Source organism: Coregonus lavaretus (assembly GCF_964263955.1).
Source record: "Coregonus lavaretus genome assembly, chromosome: 27".
Classification (NCBI taxonomy): domain Eukaryota; kingdom Metazoa; phylum Chordata; class Actinopteri; order Salmoniformes; family Salmonidae; genus Coregonus; species Coregonus lavaretus.
In genome coordinates, this window is record NC_140014.1 from 16,291,914 (window position 1) to 16,318,650 (window position 26,737).

The following is a 26,737-nucleotide window of genomic DNA, read 5'->3' on the forward strand; positions in this document are numbered from 1 at the left end:
TCAGTGTGTGAGGGACGTACTAAGTAATGTGTACAGGGAATGGGGCTTCAGCTACCACAACCAAGTGCCATCTATGTGGGGTGGATGTTGAGTACCTATAGGAGGAAGTATCTACAAGGGAACTTAGCTATTTCCATCCAGTTTCTGTAAGAGACATATCACCAAGATCCCTTGAATAGACTGAATTGACCTTGATGGTTATGCAGCAAACGTAGGCTGTGCTGGTTTTGGCCTAAGTACGTGTCCAGATTAAAGATATGAGTGAGTGTGATGAAAGCTGCTGTAATTGAAGCAGAGGGTAGAGCAGCAGGGTACAGTACAGTATAGCTACCTCCTTCTCATGGCCACTCTGCTCTGCCACCAGCTGGTCAAACACAGAGCCATAATCCTCATAGATCTTCTGCATCTCATTGATGTGGCTGGCCACCTTCTCCATGGCCTTCAGGGCCTCTGGGGGTACATAAGAGGAGAGGGAAGTGTTAGTGTGTGCGTGCGTGTGTGTGTGTGTGTGTATGTTTGTGTGTGTGCATCTTCAATGTACCTGTGAGGTGGTAGTGCTCCTCGCTGTCTGTGTCAGTGAGGGACACTAGCTCTCGGAGCAGTAGAGGGTACTTTAACACTCTCTGGACTGGCTTGATCAGGTAGGACTCCAGGGTGGACGAGTGCTGCTTCGTTGGGTTCCTCGCATCCAGGAACTCCTTAAAGGCCAAGTCAGTCTTAGCTGTAGACAACAGACAAACATTAGACTTACTTTACCAAGCTCTGTACGTCAGTATTTTCAATCACATCTCTCATACTGTCGCAAGCTTGGAGGATGGTGCTAGTGGTGCTAGCATTAGACCTATCATGGTATCTTGGTGCAATAATACTTGTCCACAGGGGGGCAGTATAGGCTACTCCTCACCCTAGCATGACCACTGCAGTAAAATGGCAACACTGCAGGTAGGTACAGTGCATTCAGAAAGTATTCAGACCCCTTTACTTTTTCCACATTTTGTTACGTTACAGCCTTATTCTAAAATTGATCAAATATTTTTTTCTTCTTCATCAATCTACACACATACCCCATAATGACAAAGCGAAAACAGTTTTTTTGAAATGTTATCAAATGTATTAAAAATAAAAAACAGAAATACCTTACTTACATGAGTATAAAGACCCTTTGCTATGAGACTAGAAATTGAGCTCAGGTGCATCCTGTTTCCATTGATCATCCTTGAGATGTTTCTACAACTTGGGAGTCCACCTGTGGTAAATTCAATTGATTGGACATGATTTGAAAAGGCACACACCTGTCTATATAAGGTCCCACAGTTGACAGTGCATGTCAGAGCAAAAACCAAGCCATGAGGTCGAAGGAATTGTCCGTAGAGCTCCGAGACAGGATTGTGTCGAGACACAGGGAAGGGTACCAAAACATTTCTGCAGCATTGAAGTTCCCCAAGAACACAGTGGCCTCCATCATTCTTAAATGTAAGAAGTTTGGAACCACCAAGACTCTTCCTAGAGCTGGCCGCCCGGCCAAACTGAGCAATCAGGGGAGAAGGGCCTTGGCCAGGCAGGTGACCAAGAACCCGATGGTCACTCTGACAGAGCTCCAGAGTTCCTCTGTGGATATGGGAGAACCTTCCAGAAGGACAACCATCTCTGCAGCACTCCACCAATCAGGCCTTTATGGTAGAGTGGCCATACAGAAGCCACTCCTCAGTAAAAGGCACATGACAGCTCACGTGGAGTTTGCCAAAAGGCACCTAAAGGACTCTCAGACCATGAGCAACACGATTCTATGGTCTGATGAAAGCAAGATTGAACTCTTTGGCCTGAATGCCAAGCGTCACATCTGGAGGAAACCTGGCACCATCCCTACGGTGGAGCTTGGTGGTGGCAGCTTCATGCTGTGTGAATGTTTTTCAGCGGCAGGGACTGGGAGACTAGTCAGGATCGAGGGAAAGATGAACGGAGCAAAGTACAGAGAGATCCTTGATGAAAACTTGCTCCAGAGAGCTCAGGACCTCAGACTGAGGCGAAGGTTCACCTTCCAACAGGACAACGACCCTAACCACACAGCCAAGACAACGCAGGAGTGGCTTCGGGACAAGTCTCTGAATATCTTTGAGTGGCCCAGCCAGAGCCCGGACTTGAACCTGATAGAACATCTCTGGAGAGACCTGAAAATAGTTGTGCAGCGACGCTCCCCATCCAACCTGACAGAGCTTGAGAGGATCTGCAGAGAACAATGGGAGAAACTCCCCAAATACAGGTGTGCCAAGCTTGTAGCGTCATACCCAAGAAGACTCAAGGCTGTAATCGCTGCCAAAGGTGCTTCAACTAAGTACTGAGTAAAGGGTCTGAATACTTAGGTTTTATTTTGATTTTTGATTTTTTTACCCCAATTTCTTGGTATCTAATTGGTAGTTACAGTCTTGTCCCATTGCTGCAACTCCCGTATGGACTCGGGAGAGGCAAAGGTCGAGAGCCGTGGGTCCTCAGAAACACAACCCAACCCAGCCGCACTGCTTCTTGACACAATGCCCGCTTAACCCGGAAGCCAGCCGCACCAATGTAACGGAGGAAACACTGTACACCTGGCGACCGAATCAGTGTGTACTGCGCCCGGCCCGCCACAGCAGTCGCTAGTGCGCGATGGGACAAGAACATCCCTGCCGGCCAAACCCTCCACTACCCTGGACAGTGCTGGGCTAATTGTGCGCCGCCCTATGGGTCTCCCGGTTGCGGCCGGCTGCGACAGAGCCTGGACTTGAACCAGGATCTCTAGTGACACTGCACCACTCGGGAGGCCAGGGTCTGAATACTTATGTAAGAAAAATGTGATATTTCAGTTTAATACATTTGCAAACCTGTTTTAGCTTTGTCATTATGGAGTATGTGTGTAGATTGATGAGCAGGAAAAAAACAATTTAATCCATTTTAGAATAAGACTAACGTAACAAAATGTGGAAAATGTCAAGGGGTCTGAATACTTTCCGAATGCACTGTAGCTTCTGTAAAACATGGTGTTGACATGAGACTGCCACTCCACTCAAAACACTACCATTCAAAAGACACTATGTTTCAAAAGAATCACTGCAGTGATTTTCATTCACAGTGTATAGAGTGGAGAGATGCTAATATTGGGTGCTGCGTGGTGTAGCACTGTAACACAGAGAGGCTTTCTGGAGGTCAGGTGTTGACATTCCTCACCACCTAGCCGTGCGTCTCTGTGTGGAACGATTGAGAGGCCATTAGAGTATTAATTATAGCACTCTGAGCCACAGACCGACAGGCAGCCGCATTGACACTTCACACAGTAATTGGCAGGCAATTAACGAGTAAACACAAAGTGTGTGCGCAGCGAGAACCCAGGGAGAACGAGAACGTGTAATTACTAGAACCGCTGACAGACACCCACAGATTCTCTGTGAACACCCTCATTCAGCTGTGCTGGGTTCCACTGTGCTAGGCTATGCTGTGTACTGCTGGCCTGTGCTGTGTGTTGTAGTATACTGTGAGTTCTGCTCTAATGCCCTACGCCACTGTAACAGTAGTGCTGTAGTGATGTATCATGTTTACTATGCTGTTTCCTACTCCAGTTCATTCTGATTCATCAGAGACTGTGGTGGAACAGGCCAAACCACTTGCCAGATGTTCCCTGCGCCATTAAAACTCAATTTCGGTACCTGCTTCTAGGAACGCCGCACATAATCTTGTAATGGGAGGAATTTAAGAGGCACAGGGGTGCAATTTTCCCACTCTTGTTTCATTCATTCTGCGCTGGGCAGTGTGCCCAAAACGGAGGAGGCCAACGTCATATAAATAAATTAAGTTCAACATTTATATTCAATCATTACACAGGGGTGCTCAAAATGACTAGCGCTACCCCTGTCAGCGTTTAATAGTTTTTCTCTCATTATAGACCAGCTTTAGCTGTGCTGCGCAATGGGGGGACTTCAGCTAGCCTAGGCACTTTCACAGTTTTACAATGGGAAGCCATTCACAGTTGAGTTGATATGAAAGAGAATGCAGGGAGTCCAGATTGATAGAGTTAATACGCAAGAGGCGGTTGATGTAAAGTGGAATTGCATCACATTACTTTTACCAAGCGAGTAGCTCCACTCAGAGACATTTTACTGGAGTACATTATTGATGCTGGACAGTAGGAGCCTAGTCAGCCATGTCATTTACATAGAGTGCTGGGGATGATGCAATGGAGGTGCAAGTGGGTATTGTGGGCAGATGTGGGGTGGGGGACAGCGTTGGGTAGAGGGGAGACCCGTACCTCTCTCTAAGACTTTCTGGACCTTGATGTGGTTGGCACAGAAGCCGCTGTAGAGCTTGAAGTGATCAGCGTAGTACAGGAAGGATCCACCCAGAGAGAAGAGAAGCTTCTGGAATCACAGAGACACAGAGAGAGACAAGAGAGAGAGAAAGAGAGTGAGAAAGAGAGAGATGGAGGGAGAGTGTGAGTGTGTGATGGAGAGAGGGATGGAGAGAACATGTGAAGTCGTGACCTGACCACTCTCACCTCCCTCCCATGGGACAGTGTTTAAAATCCCCCAGGCCCCGCCCCCTCTAACCCCTGAGTACAGTGCTTTTATCAAGATACAATTCTCCAAGTCAACATCGCAAAATCAATAGGCCACACACGTTGCCATGTCGATGCAGTAAATCAACCATGTGTGAACCTGTGACATCTCTTCAATAATTAATATCCCAAGGTGTGACAGGACACCATCATAGCTCACTGGTTAATAAACCTATGAGTATGTGGTTTCATGTCATGTGTGTATTTTGCAAGAGATGGTTGGCAGAGGCAGCTGTAACATAGGGGTCACGTGTGTTTGTGTGTGCTCCAGGCTACCATACCTTAAACTGCTCAGGGGTCTCCAGCGTTCTGAAGTCAGGTGAAGAGGCGATCCTCTCCTCCAGTGTCTGCAGGAACACCCTCTGGAAGTCCAGCATCTCTGGCAGGCTGCCAAAAAGACTATCCATCTGAAGGAAAGGAGAGACATGGGCCTGGTCAGAGATATATACCAGGCGGTGTCAGAGGAAGGCCCAAAAAATGGTCAAAGACTCCAGTCACCCAACTCACTGTTCTCTCTGCTACCGCACGGCAAGCGGTACCGGAGCACCAAGTCTAGGACCAAAAGGCTCCTTAACAGCTTCTACCCCCAAGCCATAAGACTGCTGAACAATTAATCAAATGGCTATTTACATTGACCCCCCCCCCCTTTGTTTTTACACTGCTGCTATTCGCTGTTTATTATCTATGCATAGTCACTTTACCACTACCTACAAGTACAAATTACCTCGACTAACCTGTACCCCCGCACATTGACTCGGTACCGGTACACCCTGTATATAGCCTCGTTATTGTTATTTTATCGTGTTACTTTTTATTTTAAAAAAATGTTTTACTTTAGTTTATTTAGTAAATATTTTCTTAACTCTATTTCTTGAACTACATTGTTGGCAAGCATTTCACGGTAAGGTTTACACCCGTTGTATTCGGCGCATGTGACAAATAACATTTGATTTGACAGCAGTCAGTCACTCGTTCACCACCCCCTCTAATGTCTCAGGTGTGAGAGGCACTTAGGAACAGCCTCTCTTTCCTTCCATCTCTAATACAATCTCCCAGTCTCTCGCTCTCTCCTTCCCACTCCCTCACCTTCATTAAAATATATTCAGGGTGTCTTGCTCTCTTGTCCACTGTGTGCCTAGACACGTCTGAGTGTCTGTTAATGGTGGTTTAATCAGCCACACTCCTCAGTGTGTATCGATGGATCTCTCCTGTGAGAGCGTCGTCCTGAGACTGAGGTTAGGCTCAGTTCACATCAATGTCCCTAGCTAAGTGGGACTAAAGCTATACTATCATTAGCATTCTCCAGCCATAGCCTTGTGGGCTCAGAGAGGGACAGTCACACAAGGACTAATCCCAACCTGAGATAAGAGTAAATTGTATCGATGAACAATGGAAGACTACAATGCAATTGGGGATATAAACAGAATCTTACCCACACTTTCTAATATTTGGTCCTATGTCAGTAAGGGACTAATAAAAAGAGGTCCTGAGAGTTCATTACTGAGGTAATTTAACCTCACCCCCACCCCAATCTAATAAAGCTATCAATCTTCATTTTTACATTTACATTTACGTCATTTAGCAGACGCTCTTATCCAGAGCGACTTACAGTTAGTGCATTCATTATTATTATATTATTATTATTATTTTCATACTGGCCCCCCGTGGGAATCGAACCCACAACCCTGGCGTTGCAAACACCATGCTCTACCAACTGAGCTACCTCCCTGCCGGCCATTCCCTCCCCTACCCTGGACGACGCTGGGCCAATTGTGCGCCGCCCCATTGGTCTCCCGGTTGCGGCCGGCTACGACAGAGCCTGGATCAGTCATCATGAACCAACCTCATCAAATTCTCTATCTCTATTAACTCCCCCTCCAATCCCCCGTCCTCCCCTCCACCAATCCCCCGTCCTCCCCTCCACCAATCCCACCAACCCCCCTCCCTCCTCTCAGGGGCTCCCTCCTCTACCTCGTCCAGAGTGAGGAAGGTCTCATTCTGCAAGGGCTTCAGGTAGATCTCAAAGAGGCAACTCAGGTCCTGGAGGAAGGAAAGACAGACAAAGCGAAAGAGACACAAGAGGTGGGTTAGTGAATCCGACAACACCAATGCCACTTATACACCACCACTGCATCATAGAGTGGTATCAGTATCAACAGTTACTCCAACCCCCCCAAAACTACTCCGTTATCTTTCCCTTTCTCTTTTGTCCTCACTCTCTCACACTTTCTCCCTCCCTGTGTTTTAATGTGGCTGCGGCCCGTCAGGGCGTCACTGGAGATACAGTCATTAGGCTGATCTATGGCCCCGCCGCCCAGCTAACGCAGCACATCACAGACAGATGGTTACAGCCGCAGCAGAGGACGCTGGGAAGGCATTCTCCTCCCTCCTACAAATCCCCCACCCACCGCCCGGAGAGAGAGAGAGAGAGAGAGAGAGAGAGCTAGGGTAGAGAGATAGGGAGAGAGATAGGGTAGAGAGAGGGAGAGAGAGATAGGGTGGAGAGAGAGGGAGAGGGAGAGAGAGAGAGAGATATAGGGTAGAGAGAGAGATAGGGTAGAGAGAGATATGGTAGACCCAATCAAATCATGAGAAAACATAAAGATAATTACTTGACACATGGGAAAGTATTAACAAAAAAACAGAGCAAACTAGAATGCTATTTGGCCCTAAACAGAGAGTACACAGTGGCAGAATACCTGACCACTGTGACTGACCCAGAATTAAGGAAAGCTTTGACTATGTACAGACTCAGTGAGCATAGCCTTGCTATTGAGAGAGGCCACCGTAGGCAGAACTGGCTCTCAAGAGAAGACAGGCTATGTGCACACTGCCCACAAAATTAGGTGGAAACTGAGCTGTACTTCCTAACCTCCTGCCAAATGTATAACCATATTAGAGACACATATTTCCCTCAGATTACAGAGATTCACAAAGAATTCGAAAACAACCCCAATTTTTATAAACTCCCTTATCTACTGGGTGAAATACCACAGTGTGCCGTCACAGCAGCAAGATTTGTGACCGGTTGCCACAAGAAAAGGGCAACCAGTGAAGAACAAACACCATTGTAAATACAACCCATATTTATGTTTATTTATTTTCCCATTTGTACTTTAACTATTTGCACATTGTTACAACACTGTATATAGACATAATATGACATTTGAAATGTCTTTATTCTTTTGGAACTTCTGAGTGTAATGTTTACTGTTAATATTTGTTTATTTCACTTTTGTTTACTATCTACTTCATTTGCTTTGGCAATGTTAACATAAGTTTCCCATGCCAATAAAGCCCTTAAATTGAAATTGAATTGAAAGAGAGGGGGGGGGGGGGGGGGTTGAGAGAGAGAGAGAGAGAGAGAGAGGGGGGGGGGGGGGTAGAGAGAGAGAGAGAGAGAGAGAGAGAGAGAGAGAGAGAGAGAGAGAGAGAGAGAGAGAGAGAGAGAGAGAGAGAGAGCTGTAGGACAATCAGCAGACTCCTCTGACACACACAGAGAGACGAGGTGAAGATCATGAGAGTTGGAAACTTGAGCTGTACAGGGCCTCTGAATGAGCCTGTGTACTGTAGAGTATAATGAAGCAGGCTACTTTGTTTCTCCCCATGGCGCAACAGAAATAGACAATTGTCTTGTTACTCTTCTGTGGCTTTGATTTCCTATGCCCTGTCTCTTCATCCTGGCTCAACTGAATAGACTGAATTGGCTATTACCTTCAAGAATTATAAAAGTAAGATAACAAATAATTACCTTGACGTAGGACTTCTCTGTGTCCACCAGCTCCTGGATGACCTTGCTGAGCCTCTCGGTGGCGCTCATGTGTCGGGGACAGGTTCTGAGCAGGGTGGGCTCGGCCCCTGGGTTCGGGGGTTCTTTGTGGCCCTCCATCAGGCCCCCGGAGCCCTCTTGGAAGGTGTGGTACAGCGTGCACACAGTCTCCACGCTCTGCAGGGGGCGATAGAGAGACAGAGCAGTTAGGGACCACAGTAACATGTAGACACAAAGCGTATTAGGATCACAAGGACTTTTATCTTGTTTAAACATCAATCAAAAACAATATCCCCATCAACCATCATAACAAGCTGGAATACAGTACACAGCACACAAAGCTAAACCATAGAGTGCAACTTAAACAGTAATACAGTATCACACAGTGCTAGCTGTGTGATTGGCTCAGGGCTGTCATCGGCTCTGATAGTATTTTTATTAGGATGCCCATTAGCTAACGTCGTAACGTTCGCTAATCTTCCTGGGGTCCAACACCAATTAATAAGACATTCCAAACAATTACAAATTAAAAACTTTACAACATTTAACAAGTAGACAATACAGGCAATTAAAATACCTGACATGTAACACATTTAACATTCAGTTGATGCTTTCTATTTCCTGTCCAGTCATACAGTCTATTGTATTAGATGTTCTTTCATTTTTTTCTTGAAGGTGGATTTACTTTTTTGCCTGAGAAATATGGATTGGTAAAGAGTTCCATTCAGCTATGGCTCTATTTAAAACTGTAGATTGAAGGCGATTTGTCCTTGGCTTGGGTCGTCTTAGATGCCCTGAATTTACCTGTCTGGTTTGGTGGTTATGCGTGTTGCCAGTATGTACTAACTGGTCTGATAAATCCGTTAAAAAATTAAAAAATTAAAAAAAAGATTCCTAAAGAAAATCTGAAGATTGGATAGGACTGTGTTTTCAACGTGAAGCCATGAGAGATTGATGCATTTGGATAATATTCATACGGATAGAGCAATGAAGAGCTAATCTGGCAGCCCTGTTTTGAGTGATTTAGCTTTTATTTATATCTTTCTTTGCTGCAGATTACCATATAACTGGACAGTACTCTAGGTGTGATAGGACCAGGGATTGAATCACCTGATTCAGAGTGCTAGATGTTACATACCCTGAACATTTTCTTGTAACAGCAATTCCCTTACCCATTTAATAACAATATCTATGTGTTCTGACCATGATGCCTAGTAGTTCCGTTTTTTTCACTTGCTCTACATGCGTTCTATTCATCAACAAATTCAATTGGGGATCATCAACAAGCATATATCTTGAACCAAGTACAATACATTTAGTTTTAGAAATGTTCAACACCAATTTGTTCATATCAACCCACTCAGACACCATTCTTAGTTCACTACTCAGTACATCTGTTAGCTCATTACATTCTGATGCTGCACTATACATTGTAGAGTCATCAGCATACATTACCACTCTTGCTTTGCTCATTACTGAAGGTAAATCATTAGTAAAGACAGAGTAGAGAAGTGGGCCTAGGCAGCTTCCTTGAGGAACACCACAGCGTATATCTTTACTGTTTGAAAAGCTACCATTAAATACTTTTTGCCTTCTTCTGGATAGATAGCTTTCCATCCAGGATAGAGCTGCAGACTTAAAACCATAACATTTTAGTTTACCTAGTAACAGTTCATGATCAATTACATCAAAAGCAGCACTGAAATCTAGCAACACTGCACCAACTAACTTCCTGTCATCCATACTCTTTAACCAATCATCTGTCATTTGTGCTAAGGCCGTACTCGTAGAATGCCATTCTTTGTATGGATGCTGTAAACCTGTAATCAGACCATTACATGAGAAATAATCCTTAATTTGTACAGATACATTTTTTTCAAATAATTTACTTAACACAGGTAGCAAGCATATTAGGACCAGTGAATTCAGAATGTTTTATCCTTAGGTAGTGGAATAACCTTTGACTTTTTCCAGACTTCTGGGCACACCCCATAAATCAACCACTTATTAAAAATATGAGAGATTGGGGTAGATATTTATTTATTTATTTTATTTCACCTTTATTTAACCAGGTAAGCCAGTTGAGAACAAGTTCTCATTTACAACTGCGACCTGGCCAAGATAAAGCAAAGCAGTGCAATAAAAACAACAAACACAGAGATATATATGGGGTAAACAAAACATAAAGTCAAAAATACAACAGAAAATATATATACAGTGTGTGCGAATGTAGTAAGTTGTGGAAGTAAGGCAATAAATAAATAGACCATAGTGCAAAAATAGTTACAATTTCGTAATTAACACTGGAATGATAGATGTGCAAAAAATGATGTGCAAATAGAGATACTGGGGTGCAAATTAGCAAAATAAATAACAATATGGGGATGAGGTAGTTGGGTGGGCTAATTTCAGAATGGCTGTGTACAGGTGCAGTGATCGGTAAGCTGCTCTGACAACTGACGCTTACAGTTAGTGAGGGAGATAAAAGTCTCCAGCTTCAGAGATTTTTGCAGTTCGTTCCAGTCATTGACAGCAGAGAACTGGAAGGAATGGCGGCCAAAGGAGGTGTTGGCTTTGGGGATGACCAGTGAGATATACCTGCTGGAGCGCAGACTACGGGTGGGTGTTGCTATGGTGACCAGTGAGCTAAGGTAAGACAGGGATTTGCCTAGCAGTGATTTATAGATGACCTGGAGCCAGTGGGTTTGGCAACGAATATGTAGTGAGGGCCAGCCAACAAGAGCGTACAGGTCACAGTGGTGGGTAGTATATGGGGCTTTGGTGACAAAACGGATGGCACTGTGATAGACTACATCCAATTTGCTGAGTAGAGTGTTGGAGGCTATTTTGTAAATGACATCGCCGAAGTCAAGGATCGGTAGGATAGTCAGTTTTACGAGGGCATGTTTGGCAGCATGAGTGAAGGAGGCTTTGTTGCGAAATAGGAAGCCGATTCTAGATCTAACTTTTGATTGGAGATGCTTAATGTGAGTCTGGAAGGAGAGTTTACAGTCTAACCAGACACCTAGGTATTTGTAGTTGTCCACATACTCTAGGTCAGACCCGCCGAGAGTAGTGATTCTAGTCGGGTGGGCGGGTGCAAACAGCGTTCGGTTGAAGAGCATGCATTTAGTTTTACTAGTGTTTAAGAGCAGTTGGAGGCTACGGAAGGAGTGTTGTATGGCGTTGAAGCTCGTTTGGAGGTTTGTTAACACAGTGTCCAATGAAGGGCCAGATGTATACAAAATGGTGTCATCCGCATAGAGGTGGATCCGAGCATCACCAGCAGCAAGAGCGACATCATTGATATACACAGAGAATAGAGTCGGCCTGAGAATTGAACCCTGTGGCACCCCCATAGAGACGGCCAGAGGTCCAGACAACAGGCCCTCCGATTTGACACATTGAACTCTATCTGAGAAGTAGTTGGTGAACCAGGCGAGGCAGTCATTAGAGAAACCAAGGCTATTTAGTCTGCCAATAAGAATGTGGTGGTTGACAGAGTCGAAAGCCTTGGCCAGGTCGATGAAGAAGGCTGCGCAGTACTGTCTTTTATCGATCGCGGTTATAATATCGTTTTTGGTTAGCTGTAACTCTAAGCAATTTGGCGTCAAGATTATCTGTACCAGGTGACTTGTCATCCGAAAGAGACAACAACATCCTTTCAACCTCTTCCCTTTCTACTTGGTGAAATTCGAACATGCATTGCCTCTCCTTCATGATGCAATCTTTTATAAGGGTATATGACATGGAGCCATCAGTTGGACTCATGGCATTCCTCAACTTGTCCACTTTGCCTGTAAAATATTCATTAAAGTAGTTTGCGATGTCGTGTGGTTTTGTAATAAATATACCCTCTGATTCAACAAAAGAGGCGGACATGTTCCAATTCCTACACATAATAGCGTTCAACGTTCTACACAGTTTTTTCCCCATCACCCTTTACTTCATCAATTTTGTGCTGATAGAATCCCTTCTTCTTTCCTTTGTTTAGCTTGGTCACAAGATTTCTTAATTCACAATAACTTTGCTTACCAAACTTTTTTAGCATCATAACGTTGAATCATTAAATTTCTCAGCTCATCATCAATCCATGGGGCACCGTTTGACCTCACAGTGCATTTTCTTAAAGGGGGATGCCTATCAGCAATAAATAATTTCATAAACTTAGTGACATTTCAGGATCATCCTTACTACACACTTCTAACCATTGCACATTCTTAATCTCATCCACAAATGAGTCCTGATTGAACCCTCTGTAGGACCTTCGGTAGATGACCTTAGGGCCAGCCAGTTATGATCACTACAACCTAGTGCCACTGATACAGCTTTAGAACAATGTTCAGCCATGTTAGTAAAAATGTGATCAATACAAGTTGATGATGTGATACCGGACCTATTAGTGAACGTTCTGGTTGGTGATGTCATAACTTGTTTTGCTGGAATATGACTCTGGATGTGTGTGTGTGTCTGTGTGTGTGTGTGTTGGGATGTCAGTGAAGTATGTGTGAGTGTGTGGGTAGAGTCCAGTGAGTGTGCATAACATTTAACATCATTTAGCAGACGCTCTTATCCAGAGCGACTTACAAATTGGTGCATTCAACTTAGGATAGCCAGTGGGACAACCACCACTGGGGGAGGGGGGGTGTAGAAGGAAGAGCCACTGGGGGAGGGGGGGGGGGGGGGGTGTAGAAGGAAGAGCCACTGCAAGAGAGTCAGTGCAAGAGAATGCATTTTTGAGTGAGAGAGAAAAGTGAGAGAGACGCTGATCGTTACACATAAGCAATTCTCAGAAAATACCCTGCCTGTCACCATCAATATTGCACAGCAACAGCGCAGACAAATTCACGCACACGACATACACAAACCAAATCAATAAACAGCCCTCACAGTATAACAACCCAGCAGGACCGAGATAGTGTTAGAGTATACCATAGAGACAGAGGACAAATCAAGTCCTCTATTAAGCTAAGCCAGTAGCTCATCAGGTAATTATAAACTGGGTGGTTTGAGCTCTGAATGCTGATTGGCTGAAAGCTGTGGTATATCAGACCGTATACCACGAGTATGACAAAACATTTGCAATTACTGTTCTAATTACGTTAGTAACCAGTTTATAATAGCAATAAGGCACCTCGGGGGTATGTGGTATATGGCCAATATACCACGGCTAAGGGTTGTGTCCAGGCACTCCACGTTGTGTTGTGCATAAGAACAGCCCTTAGCCGTGGTATATTGGCCATATACCATACAACCTTGTGCCTTATTGCTTAATCATAACATGGTTACTCAGGAGGGTGCCAAAGCAGCTTCAATACTAATCTGTAGAGAGGATAGAGAACTAGGCAGCACCGTGGGAGCAGCATGGCTACGGCAGTGGTCTTGGGGCTAGGGGCAGGGGGCTGGTGGCTCAGGCCCCCACTGAGGGGAAGGGGATTCAGGCATGGGGTAGGCTAGGTCTGGCTGGCCTCTAGATACGACCACCCAGCCAGCAGCTCTGGGTCTCTGCGTGAGCAATGATAATTACACTGAGACTAAGCTGACCCACTATGCTACTACACTGACTGGATTCTGTACGGCTGTATACTGTAGATACACAAAAGAACAGACTCAGGCACGCAGGCAAGCATCGACACCCACACACACAAGCTCAAGCACACACACTGAATGTAGTGGATATGTTTCACCCACACTAACACAGACCAAAGCTCCTCCATATTGCAGCTGAAAGGCTATGAGACCAGCTCAAGGAGGAAAAAGGGCTGAAGGAGATGATGTTTACATATTAATCAGATACCCTGCGGCAGCTTCAGAGGCAAACTTGCCTCACACAGACAGATAATGTTTGTTTCTGAAGCCACACACTGAGCTACACACACAGGCATGCGCACACTGAGACAGACAGAAGGATTCTCCCTTTCTCGCAGCATTACTTTTCATCAACTTAATATGGGCGACCTGTGAGAACATGACTAGGGGAAAAGAGAGAGAGAGAGAGAGACATGACTCAGAAGTCTCCCTATCTCACAACAATCCCACCAACGGTCTGAGCCAAACGCCTGACGGCTAACCCAAATATCCAATTAAGATCTGCGAACAGGCCGCTTGGGAGCTGTGGAGAGGGGGAGCCGGGAGCAGGAGGCAGCACTGCAGCTGGAGAATGGACGAGCACATCCAACAGCGCTAGTCTCAATTCTCCCTCCGTATTCTGGTTACGCTTGACAGCTTCTGCTGCATTTGGGCTCCTCTCACAGTTTTAGCGCTTATACTATAGCCCACTTATGCAACATAGGGAACTGACTGGGTTTTTCTGATTGAACAACCATGAAGCCTGTGGGGATTCTAGGAAGAATTAGCTAAATCCTATCCTGCCAATTAGCCCAAATTGGACAGCTCACTCGGGACTATCACCCCATCTGCTCTCCCTGTTGTAAAGCCAGACATCTCTCTCTCCCTCTCCCCATGAGGAATAGTTTTAACCTCTCTGTCACAACACCTACAGCCCTAAAACATGTTGAGCCTGAGGTTGATACCCATCGCCACACTTGAACAACTAGACAGTGAAAGACTAAACCCCATAACCCACTAACACTGTCCTTCCCTCTATGAACGGTCAACTGTACTCCCACGACAATCATCAATCCTCTCGATCTCAATCCCTCTGTCCTACTCACCATGAAGAGCAGTCTGTAGAGGAGCCTCCAAGCTGCTGTGGCCTGTCTCTGGGTCCTACGGGCCAGGTTACAGCCTTTCTTATGCAGCCTACCCGACCTGGACGCTGGCATCACGGCTGGACTGACTGGACTGGGTCTGACCACTAGACCGCAATGAGTTGTTCTTGACTGGACAGTACTTGATAGTCCTTCTCCCTTCCCCTCTCTCGCTCTACCTCCTCACATTCAGTATTCCCCCACTCTGCCTCTTCCTCATTAGTGACTGTCACGTCCTCCTCCACCACCAGACCTGGAGAAGCCTCACTCTCCAGGGGCCAGGGGCCGTTTGATGGGATCTAGAGGTTCTGTGAGCGTAGGCATTTGACTAAAAACTGCTGCCTGCACCAATCTGCATATCCATCAGAGTGGACGGCCGGACCGAGCGGACAATGCAAACGGAGGGGCATTCCTCCCTCGCTCTCTCTTTCCGTCTCTCTCGCTCACCCCATCTCTGGTCCACGTGACCCTTGTCAGCTTCCAGAGAGTATAATGCAGAGGCCAGGCTGCCAGTGTTACTGGCCATGCTGCCACAGGCCTGAAGCCTGGCCTCTCAATACCATCAACACAATGAGGACTCTTCTGGCCCGCCAGCCTCACTGTTGCACTGTCATACGGTCAGGAATAGCTGTGTCTGTTCAACAGGCCAGGGGGATTCAGGGGCACACATCTACACTGATAACAACACAGGACACGCTGTAGGGAGGAGGAGGGGCCCTCTATGGACTATTGTGGGTGCTTTTCAACAAAAACATGAGTCCAAGCTTATGTTTAGAAGCTATGCTTCCTGGTAAACAACATCTTACTGAGGGGTAACCTGCTGCTGAGGGGGATATGGGTCTACTGTTTGCAGACAAAGCTACCTGAGGTCATTAGCCGAGTGACAACTAGCTGACTGTTCCAAATCCAGGTCAGGTCACCTGACTGGAGGCTCAGGCCTGTGTGGGCAGACCACTCCAACACAACAACACAATTAACTAGCCTAACTAAGGTCTCAGTATATGCACAACATATTACATTAGATCCACTATGTCCCCACCCCTTGAAGTGAACAGCATTCTGAGAATGCAGCAAAGAATGTGTGTCTACAAAGTTGTCGGAATGTCTGAAAGTATGTGGATAACTTCGCTAAACATATAACACTGGAGAACTCCAATGTGATCTCAATGGCTAGGTATTGTTCATGTAAAATCCTAGGCGTGTTGACATGGGAGAGGTCAGAAGAAGCTGTTTGTGAAGAGTCCTGCTTGACGTGCCAACTGGTACGATTATCCAGTCTGGTATTTTCCACCCACGGGCAAGGTGTCATTCACGACACCTCTCTTCCGCTCCCTCATACACCCATTGGCAGCCAAACACATCCAAGTGTCTCCTAATCCAAGGTCAAAAGCCAACTTCAACCTGGCCTCCGCTGACATCATATTCAAATAGTATTCAAATACAGTGAGGTTAGAAACAAACACAGCCCAAAGACAAACAAGAGCTGTCAAACAGTTGAGTGAAGCCGGATACTGTTCAATCTCCCTTATCTCTGCCAGACATTAAAATAGAGCCATTAAAAGCAGTGTGCTCAGCCTACTTTAAGAGATGAATCGCTTTCAAATGAAATAAAATAATCCTCCCGGCGCCAAAATACTTTCTCTTTAAGAAAATAAACAAACACAAATGGAAAGTCTAAAGTGTAACGCCAGGGATAAAATATGGGGCGTCCCTCGGGCCGGCTCAGCCCATTGCTCAAAGGAGAGTTTTCTGTCACACCACTGTAAGGCTCTGACAGAGGCTGATTCATCCCTCAGGTTAGGCCTATTGTGCAATGTTGCCATCCGCTTTTTAAAACTCAATAAATAAAGACAGTTTCTCATAAATCAAACAGGGAGGGAGGACCCCAGTCTGCTATTCCCATTATATGCTTTATTTTTCATTCTAAACAAATATTATTCCACCGGGTCTTCAGAGTGTGTGGGAGACTTCAGAGTGCATGGGAGACTACAGAGTGCGTGTTTCATGATAAGTCCCCATTGGGGAGTGAGACAAATAACATTATAACCCCCCCAACAACATCAATATCAAATGACAGCAGAGGAAAGGTAACATAGCAGCAAACCATTTCCCTCAACATGAAACTGAAATGAAATTGAAAGCACAGTCGGGAGCAGTCAGTGATGTGGAAACCTTCTTCTAGCCACATGACCTGTTGCCCTAAAATGTAGCTTGGTGATAGCAAACACTACATACCGCTGGTCCAGAGGATGTCTGATAACATCTGACTGAACATATAGCAGGCTACGAAAAGGACAGACTCTGAAATAAAGCAAAACCACACAAAAAACTGTAACAGCCAAGTCAACCTTCCAGAGACAGGCTGGACAACAAGGTGGACTCACCTGAGTACAATAAATAATACTATAGAGTAAGAAGAGTGACACAGTGACTCAGTTGTAGCACCACACCCTCGTGACCTACTGTAGTATGAGAGTGAATTGATAATTTCTCCTGTGGGGATCCGCTACATGTACTGTATACAATATACTTAATTATAAACTGGGTGGTTCGAGCCCTGAATGCTGATTGGCTGACAGCCGTGGTGTATCAGACCGTATACCACGGGTATGACAAAACATGTATTTATACTGCTCTAATTACGTTGGTAACCAGTTTATAATAGCAATAAGGCACCTCTGGGGTTTGTGGTACATGGCCAATATACCACGGCTAAGGGCTGTTCTTAGGCATGACGCAACGCCCCCTCAGGCTTATTGCTTAAATAAATCATTAGTAGAGGCAGGTTGGACAAATAGGGAAGTGTCAGCACACAAGAACATTGATACTTACTAACACTATGTGACCTGTACTAAACATACTAACTACAATAAACCCCGGTCAAACAACTAGAAAAGGCAGTGTTGGGTTACCAGGAGTCCAGTGCGTGGGTCGGGTACCGTAGGTTTCTCACAGGCCACACATCCAGCCATGTCGTCCAGCAGCAGGGCCAGCTTGTCTTTAAACAGCTGTCTGAGGGTGAGCAGGGCCGAGCCCAGAAACAGGTCCTTCTCCTCGGCCTCACAGCCTCCAGGCCAAAACCAGCACATGGCCAGCATGGAGCACAGGGCCTGGGCTGGGGACTGGTCCCTGATGAACAGCTGGATCAGGGTGGTGAGGTAGACGCAGGGCCTGGCCTCTTCCTCCTCCTCTGCCACCACCGCCCCCTTCCTCTCAGCCATCAATCCTCCACCCAGCCCTGAGCCATGGTATAGGGCTGCCATTCCAATGCACCCCAGCACGCCTCTTCTCCTCTGGCGAGCCTCTACCCCTCTCTCGATGGGTCTATCCCTCCTTCCCTCTGTCTCTCTGCATTTGGGCCGCTCCAGACGCTGGGGCCACTTCCCAGCCATAAGCCCAGATTATTAGGCTAGTCACAGCCATATGGTGACTGACAGACTTAGTCATCATCACCACCACCCACTCCACCTCCTCCCATAGGCAGGCCCAAGAGGAGGGACTGGGATCGTCGGAGCTTCCCAAGGAGGAGCTAAGTAGGTGGGAGAAGTTTAACGAGGCTGTAGTCCATAGGTCTTTATTTCTAGAGTCCATTGGTCTTTGCTGGCTGTTATGTGGTCCAGAAACCATCTAGAGGAGAGTAGTAATAATGCAGTAATTGGAGAGCATGTCTCACCTCTCACATTCGCACCTTTCAGATGTTCTTAGCCTAGAACCGAGAATAGAGCAACGGAGTTCTTAACGGGTATAGCACCCAAAATACATGCTGCCATTTACAGTAAACTGCCCAGTCAGTTCCTGTAAGGACCATTTTGTGGTTTTCCCACAATCACTAAATCATTAATGAATCAAACCAAGTAATTGGATTAGGGCTGACCCCATTTAGTCGACTGATTGATTGTTTGGTCGATAGGCTGTTAGTCGACCGAGATTTCTTTAGTCAAGCAGTAGCAAAAAATCATGGTGCACAAGACACCGGTCTGATTCGCGCCTGTCTGAGTGGACTGATCCATTGTGGAGGCCGTGGGGATGGCACAGTCCATCAGTCTAAGAAATTGTATATGGTTATATTATGTAAGAACAATGGTGCAACAGAAATGGCTATAATTATGTTGCAGCTTCAGCAACACGGACAGCGCTATCCACACTGTTGACGTGTGGTGGTCGCTGCAGCAGAGAGGAGAGAGAGACAACAGGTGCTAGTCACACAGTCACTCGCTGTCATTTTTTAACACAGTGCAGCAAGTCTGAGCCAGGCGGCACAATCAAATAAATTGCGGTCGGACTCTGTCTAGTCATTTGTGCGTCTTAATTATTTCATCAAACCGTTAGCTTAAAGCATCAGACAAGCTCAGTGAATATAGTTGATGTGATTAAAACACATAGGATGTGTCTATATATGGAAAAATACAATTTTTCAAATTTCGACCAATCGAATGGTCGAAAGGACAGACGACTCTTGGTTGACCAAGATTTATTTCTGGTTGGGGACAGCCCTACATTGGATATTGGCGGCAAGGGAGGCTACAGTAATGGAAGGATGTGGTTACTGCTCTCTGTCCTGTCAAATCCCTCTTAGTTAAGGGTTGGAGGAAGTTAAGGAGCTTACTCTACTCAGCCAGTTGGCAAATAGTATCTGTAACACAACAACGTCATGCCATTGCCAGCCTATAGAGGCTGGTGATGTGTGATATATGCCATTTCATACAGTTGTACAGCTCCTCTTGGGTCTTATGAGGGTTACTACACAACTTCATGGAGCTGTAAAACTAATATGAACACTGTGCACCAGAACCTAAAGTGATGTCATAAATAATAAGGTGACTGACCAATGCAAAATCATTCCATATGGAGCAATTTGATGAAAGAAACATGGTAGTGTAGTACCCAATGAAATGCCACTGGTAAACTACCCCAACCTCACAACGTCCAATAAGATACAATAAACTGGTATTAATAACTAAAACAACCTGGTATTACAACAACTGGTAAATGTGGTTTAAAAATAGTTTTTGTTGTGTCATGGTGTTGATGTAAACAGTATCGCTGTAGCAGATGGTATCTAGGTGGTAGTGTAAGTCAGCTCCCTGAGTCAGGAAGAGATGTGCTGGTGCTGCTGTGTGGGCTGACCAGACCAGGGTGTCAGTCTGCTCCAGGCCAGATTACCCCTCCCCTGGCCTCTCAAGTCACTTGCCATCCCATCTGTCTACTGAGGAGGAGGGACATGGGACCTACAGTAACATACTACCGGGGGGGGGGGGGGAGATTAATAGTATTAGCAACAAGTCCCCAAAACACAACAACTTGGCAGTGGGGAATCTCATCCAGTGTCAGAGCACTAGGGTAAATACTGAGTTAACAATGCTTTGTAAGCAGCTGCTCACCGCTTTAATATGAGAAAACTGGGAACCACTAGTCCAATTAATCAAAGTCAGTTAGTGTTCCGCAGCAGGCGATTACATGCTGAGACAAGAGGCTTGAAATGAGTATTTCCTTCCCATCCCTCTCCATTTAGTCACAGGCAGGCTGGCTGCAGTGGGCACCTATTCTGCCTGCCTGATACGCAGGTGATTTTCTACCCATTGACTAGATTGTTTTGCTGCGTTTTCGCTCCGGGGCACAAACTGACTCTGGTAGTAAGACTAATTTCCAACCGTTCTTGACAGCTATCAGATTTGCCACAACAAAATCTCACGCTGCTCGCTTTTACTACATGTAGCTATATGTCTCAGTATCTCTCGCTCACACACGCATGCGATTGTACACTCCCCACACAAACACACACACACACACAATACACACACCTTCCACTTACACACACGCCTGCACAGCCTCGGTACCTCTCCGCTGGTACAAAGACAAACACAGTGGCCGATGCAGCAGCAGCAGTCAGAGGTACTGCAGTGCAGATCCCAGTGCAGCGGGACTCGTTCTTGTCACTGGGCAAACAGAGAGCGAGCAGAGGAGCCTGTCCTCTCTAATCCACCTCCTTACTGACCTCAGACCTTCTATTACAGAGACTTAACAGAGCCCACTGGGACATACTATACACTAAACCATATAGGCATGGTTTCACTGTAATGTATAATGTAACAGTGTATTGGGGCATTACATAGGAACACATTGACAACCTACTGTATTCAAGTGCTGGACACAGGGGTGCAGGCAAATAGCCAGCCTAGATATTGAGTATTTCCAGCCAGTGTTTACAGTCTCGAGAGGGATATTTTAGGAGCATCAAACAGCATACAGACCGTTCTCTCCTCTGTGCTGCAATGTTATTTTCAGTCCACTGAAGAGTGGATCATTAAAACCTGGCTCTCCAGATGACTGGAGTCATTAATGCAGCCCAATAATAAAGCTTGGTATAGACCCTTTTCCCATCTCTAAATCTGTTTAATTAACATAATGTAGAAAGCTTTCCAACATGACGCATAAACACACTTTAATGACTTAAATAAATTATTATTTACATATTAAAAAACTGACAAGAACAAAAACTGGGATAAAAATAAACATCAATTGAATCATCACTGGACATCCATTTGCATACTTACAGTAGGAAATGTGGAGCTTTTACAGTTTAGAATTGATGAAAGCCGAGGTGCACTAGCCATCACCTAGCCTTTCCCTGATACAGAGATAACCTAGAGTTCCCCTCCTTGACGAAGTCACTATGGAATCCCAAATCGGAACATGATCACACAACAAACTCTTTGAAATCAAAAAGGTAGGTTTGAGTATAATTGCTCGCCAACAATGATTTACCAAGATAGGAAGGAACAGCAACCTCCATCTACTGCTCTAATTCTATTACCTACAGAGAAAGAGCAGCCCTCACGTCTGTTCTCCCTCTATGCCAGGGGTAGAGCCATGGAGGAGATGAGGCTAGCAGTAGGCTTTGAGGTTCAGTACCATGCCTATGCTGCTTCTATTGAGGGCTAGGACCCAGCATAGCCAACCCTGACTCTGTCATTACTACTTCCTGCTATTCAGGGTGTCTATCTAGGGTGTTGGGGCCTCAGACAGTGACAGAGGGAAGGTTAGTAGCAGGCAGAGGGAGTGTTGACAGTATGGCCATTAGACTGAGGGCATCTCTCTCTGAGTGTGACAGTAATAAGCTGTCTTTAGACTGAGGTCAGTGTAATTATATAGAGATCTTTAAGTGTGGTGCCAAGACGTCTTCCGCCCGCTGCCACAGCTGTCCCTGATGAGGGGCGCCAAGCACACATGCACACATTTATATGCACAGCTCACACACTCATTTTGAACACATATACACTTTATTAGGTACACCCATCGAGTACCGGGTCGGAACCCCTTTGCATCCAGAACAGCCTGAATTCTACGGGGCATGGATTCTACAAGGCGTGGCATCCAATTGTTGCTCAATTGGTATCAAGGGACCTAACGTGCCAGGAAAACATTCCCCACACCATTACACCAAAGTCGCTTAGGTCACTCGTTTTGCCCATTCTAACGTTCAATCGAACAGTAACTGAATGCCTCGATGCCTGTCTGCCTGCTTTATATTGCAAGCCATGGCCACGTGACTCACTGTCTGTAGGAGCGAACTATTTTCATGAACGGGGCGGTGTACCTAATAAAGTGTGTACATTAGTAACTGTGTTTCAAAATTGCTTGGGGCCTGTAGTGTGTTTGTTCATGGTCTCAAAGATCTGTTGATTATTCTGTCTCCCCCGCTCTACCTCTATATCTCACTCTGTCCTTCGGTCTTCCTCTCTGTATGTTTATGCCGACTCATTCAACCCAGTGTGGGCAGTGCCAGTGGCGCAGCGTTCATTCATTCTTACCTTGCTGTGTTGTACGGCCCTGTGGCTCTGGTGGGAGTCCTGTAGACCATTCTCCAGCCCAGAGCCTAGCGACTCACCAGGGACCTCTGGCACCAAGGACACATCTGAGGAGAGAGAGACACACAGCAATTAGCATCACATTTACTGGATGATGTTCAGTGTTTTTTTTTGTTAACTGGCTTGGCCAATTCATACAAGCACAGCCAAGTGCTGTTGTTATCGAGGCTAGTCATGTCACAGCATTTCCTCTGAGAGGGAGTGATGATTACAGTTCAGCATCTATCTACTGACCACAGAACATAAAACACACTTCTCTAGTAACAGTATACCACGCCGTCATAGGCGTCCATGGGTCAATGTCCACGTGTTAGAATGCAGCATTCTAAAAACAGTCATGATAAACATTATCCCAGAGAAGTGGCTCTTCCACTAGTCAGTCAAGGGAACAAATCCTACAGTTCCCTCTGTCTGTTGGACGTGGTCTTAGGAGAAAGCTGTTGATAATATACTCTTGTTGTATCTTTCCTGAAAATCCCATTTTGGGAAAGCGCTCAGTCACACGCTGCCCCTGGTTAAAAGGCACCTGACTGGATTAAGTGGGGCGATATCTGATTACACTCACTGGGTCTGGTGGGGACCTCGACCCTCCCTGCCTTCCTCCCTTCCTGCTTCTAACAAACTCACAGGCTTGTGGGGAATCAACTCAGCACATTTTACATTTAAGTCATTTAGCAGATGCTCTTATCCAGAGTGACTTACAGTTAGTGAGTGCATACATTTTTCATACTGGCCCCCCGTGGGAATCGAACCCACAACCCTGGCGTTGCAAGCGCCATGCTCTACCAACTGAGCTACAGGAGCACAATCAACTGGCTTGACCTTTTGATTGTATTCTGGGACATAAAGATTTGGCTAACACGCTACTTGACAACCAGCGTCATAACACGTTATGACACGGTTATAACCAGGTCATAATGTGTCATAACAGCTGACATAACATGGTCATAACACTGTCATGACGCATATTTAGACCTGTTGTGACATATTGCGTTATTTTATGGCTGGTTATGACACCTACATAAGAGAGTGTCAAAACCCATAAAACCTAAAACCTACCACACACGGCAAAACATTCCATTAACACCATAGCCTATTTGTCAACACTATTGTGTTCAGGTTACATAATCTTATTTGAAATTGACCATATTAAATTCATTGTAATTGCGCACACATGCACTAAGTAAAGTGACACAGGATGGTTATAATGCTTTATATGACAGTGTCATAAAGTGTATTTTCTATAAGTTATTTAAAATATGATGAAACAAACATGACTGTAAAGAATTCATTACAACAATAACAAAGGACTTAAGAAACAAACTTTCAAACAAGAGGAAACTTGTTGGCAGGGAAAAAACACATTTGATGTAGGTGTCATAACCAGCCATAAAATAATGCAGTATATGTCACAACAGGTGTAAATATATGGGTCATGACAGTGTTATGACCATATTATGACAGGTTGTCAGCTGTTATAACATTTTCACAAGAATACAGACAACCTAAAAGGAAAAGAATGGAATTAATCTTAATATATTCCTTAATTCCAATATGTTACATTTAGGTTGTGTGTATTGTTGTGTATTGTTGTGAATTGTTAGATATACTGCACTGTTGGAGTTAGAAACACAAGCACTTCGCTACACACGCAATAACATCTGCTAAACATGTATGTCACAAATAACATTTGATTTGATTTGATTTATGGCATGGTTATGACCGTGTCATAACGTGTTATGACGCTGGGTGTCAAGTAAAGTTTTACCAAGATTTGCTGCATTCAGAAGCATTTATCAGAGATGTATAGATGGACAAACCCTTTCCCTGCTATGCATATCTCAAGTCAATATAGCATGTCACAAAACATTTCTAACACACACCAGGGGTGCTGCCTTCTACCATAGAGTGGTATACCCTGATGTTGTCACACTCCAGGATGGTTCAGAGAGTTTACCTCTCATCACCCTCATCATCCTGACTGGGATAGCACCCCCTCTAGAGGTAGAGGAGGAAACTGCACTCATGTTGCTGGCCTCTATCTCATATCTCACTAGTGTGAGAATGTGGCACTGTGTAAGATGCTTTCATCTTCAACTAAGTGATAAGCCAGTGGCTACACAGTTTTCGGTAAGTTTTACTGCATGTCATCACCAGTCCTGTAGTGTGAAGTGTTGCCTGTGGTTTTGGTTCAGAATGTTGTAGTGATAAATTACTGTATTTCACTCTCTCTAGTACAGTGGTTTTCAACTTGTTGACGGAAATATTTTTTTAAAATGGTGATTCAGTGGTCCCCGGAACGGAAAGGTTGAGAACTGCTTCTCTAGTACACTGTGAGAACTCAACACCCCAAATACTCAAAAAGAGAAACTTTCTCAGTTCTCATACTCAGAATAAATGAAGCATAATTACATGAAAACCCTATCTGTATAAATAGCATCTTGAGAAAATCCCTCATATTTAACTTGCTTCATGGAAATCCATCATACTTTCACTAACGACCAAAACTACACAACATTAGGAACTCTTTCCATGTCATACACTGACCAGGTGAATCCAGGGGAAAGCTATGATCCCTTGTTGATGTCACTTGTTAAATCCACTTCAATCAGTGTAGATGAAGGGGAGGAGATTTTTAAGTCTTGAGACAATTGAGACATGGATTGTGTATGTGTGCCATTCAGAGGGTGAATGGGCAAGGCAAAATATCTAAGTATGGGGTATGGTAGTAGGTGCACCGGTTTGAGTGAGTCAAGAACTGCAACGCTGCTGGGTTTTTAACGATCAACAGTTTCCCGCGTGTATCAAGAATGGTCCACCACCCAAAGGACATCCAGCCAACTTGACAACTGTGGGAAGCATTGGTCAACATGGGCCAGCATCCCTGTGGAAAGCTTGACACCTTGTAGAGTCCATGCCCCGACGAATTGAGGCTGTTCTGAGGGCAAAAGGGGGTGCAACTCAATATTAGGAAGGTGTTCCTAATGTTTGTACACTCAGTGTATAAAGACTATAGACTGAAGCATCACCAGCAAAATTTCCAGTCTATAAAAGACACTTCTTCAAAAGACATTATACATATACAGTAGAGGAAAACATGACCATATACTATGATAACCTTACCTTAAAAAGTATCGCCAACCAGAGAAGTGAAATGTTGTGCAATTTCAAAAAAAAATACTTAACCAACAATGCAGTTTTAAGAAAGAATACCAAAAAAATACAAATAAAACACAAAAAAAATACAATATAAAATAATACAAAATAAAAGTAACAAATAATTAAAGAGCAGCAGTTCTTATTAAAACTACTTCTCTCCCCTGAACACGTTCTAAACCTTCTATACCTTTCTGCCGCTCACTTCGGTCCGCCTGACTCTGAAGGGCCAATGGGGCTGATCGGTTTTGAGGAAGTATTTGACTCTCAAAGCAGGAAGTCTGTGGTGACTTCATATGGTGTAAGTGAAAAATATCATCTAAGTTCTCATCTCTACAGACACACACAGAGATAGAGAGAGAGAGAGACAGAGAGAGAGAGAGAGCTGGTGAAATGTCACTGGACAGTGGTCTCAATGGTGACTCCCTGCTAAAATGAAGGTAAAAACAAAATAATGGTATGGTAATTTCATACCAAAATCAAATTACACTTTCCACAGAACCCTACAGCATCTTTCTGATATTCTGGCATCATTTCAATTATGAGATCACACTGGTGGAGAAAAGCAAGGTTGGGCAACAGCTTGCTGATAGACCGTTTCCAGAGAAGGTGTTGGTGGAACCCACACATGCTGACAGTAGGCTCAGTCTTA

The 26,737-nt window shown here is 45.0% G+C and overlaps 1 protein-coding gene across 1 annotated transcript in view; it reads right to left on the reverse strand.

The window, feature by feature from the left end:
* LOC311102915 (rho guanine nucleotide exchange factor TIAM2-like) overlaps window positions 1–26,737 on the reverse strand; it is a 61,810-nt gene that overhangs the window by 9,751 nt on the left and 25,322 nt on the right. Inside the window, exons 14-20 of the mRNA XM_084144400.1 lie at window positions 22,873–22,976; window positions 8,334–8,528; window positions 6,554–6,622; window positions 4,864–4,989; window positions 4,277–4,385; window positions 542–721; window positions 332–450 (exon numbers count right to left, since the gene is read on the reverse strand). Of these exons, the coding sequence (XP_084000526.1) occupies window positions 332–450; window positions 542–721; window positions 4,277–4,385; window positions 4,864–4,989; window positions 6,554–6,622; window positions 8,334–8,528; window positions 22,873–22,976 (902 nt within the window). The remainder of the gene's footprint in view (window positions 1–331; window positions 451–541; window positions 722–4,276; window positions 4,386–4,863; window positions 4,990–6,553; window positions 6,623–8,333; window positions 8,529–22,872; window positions 22,977–26,737) is intronic.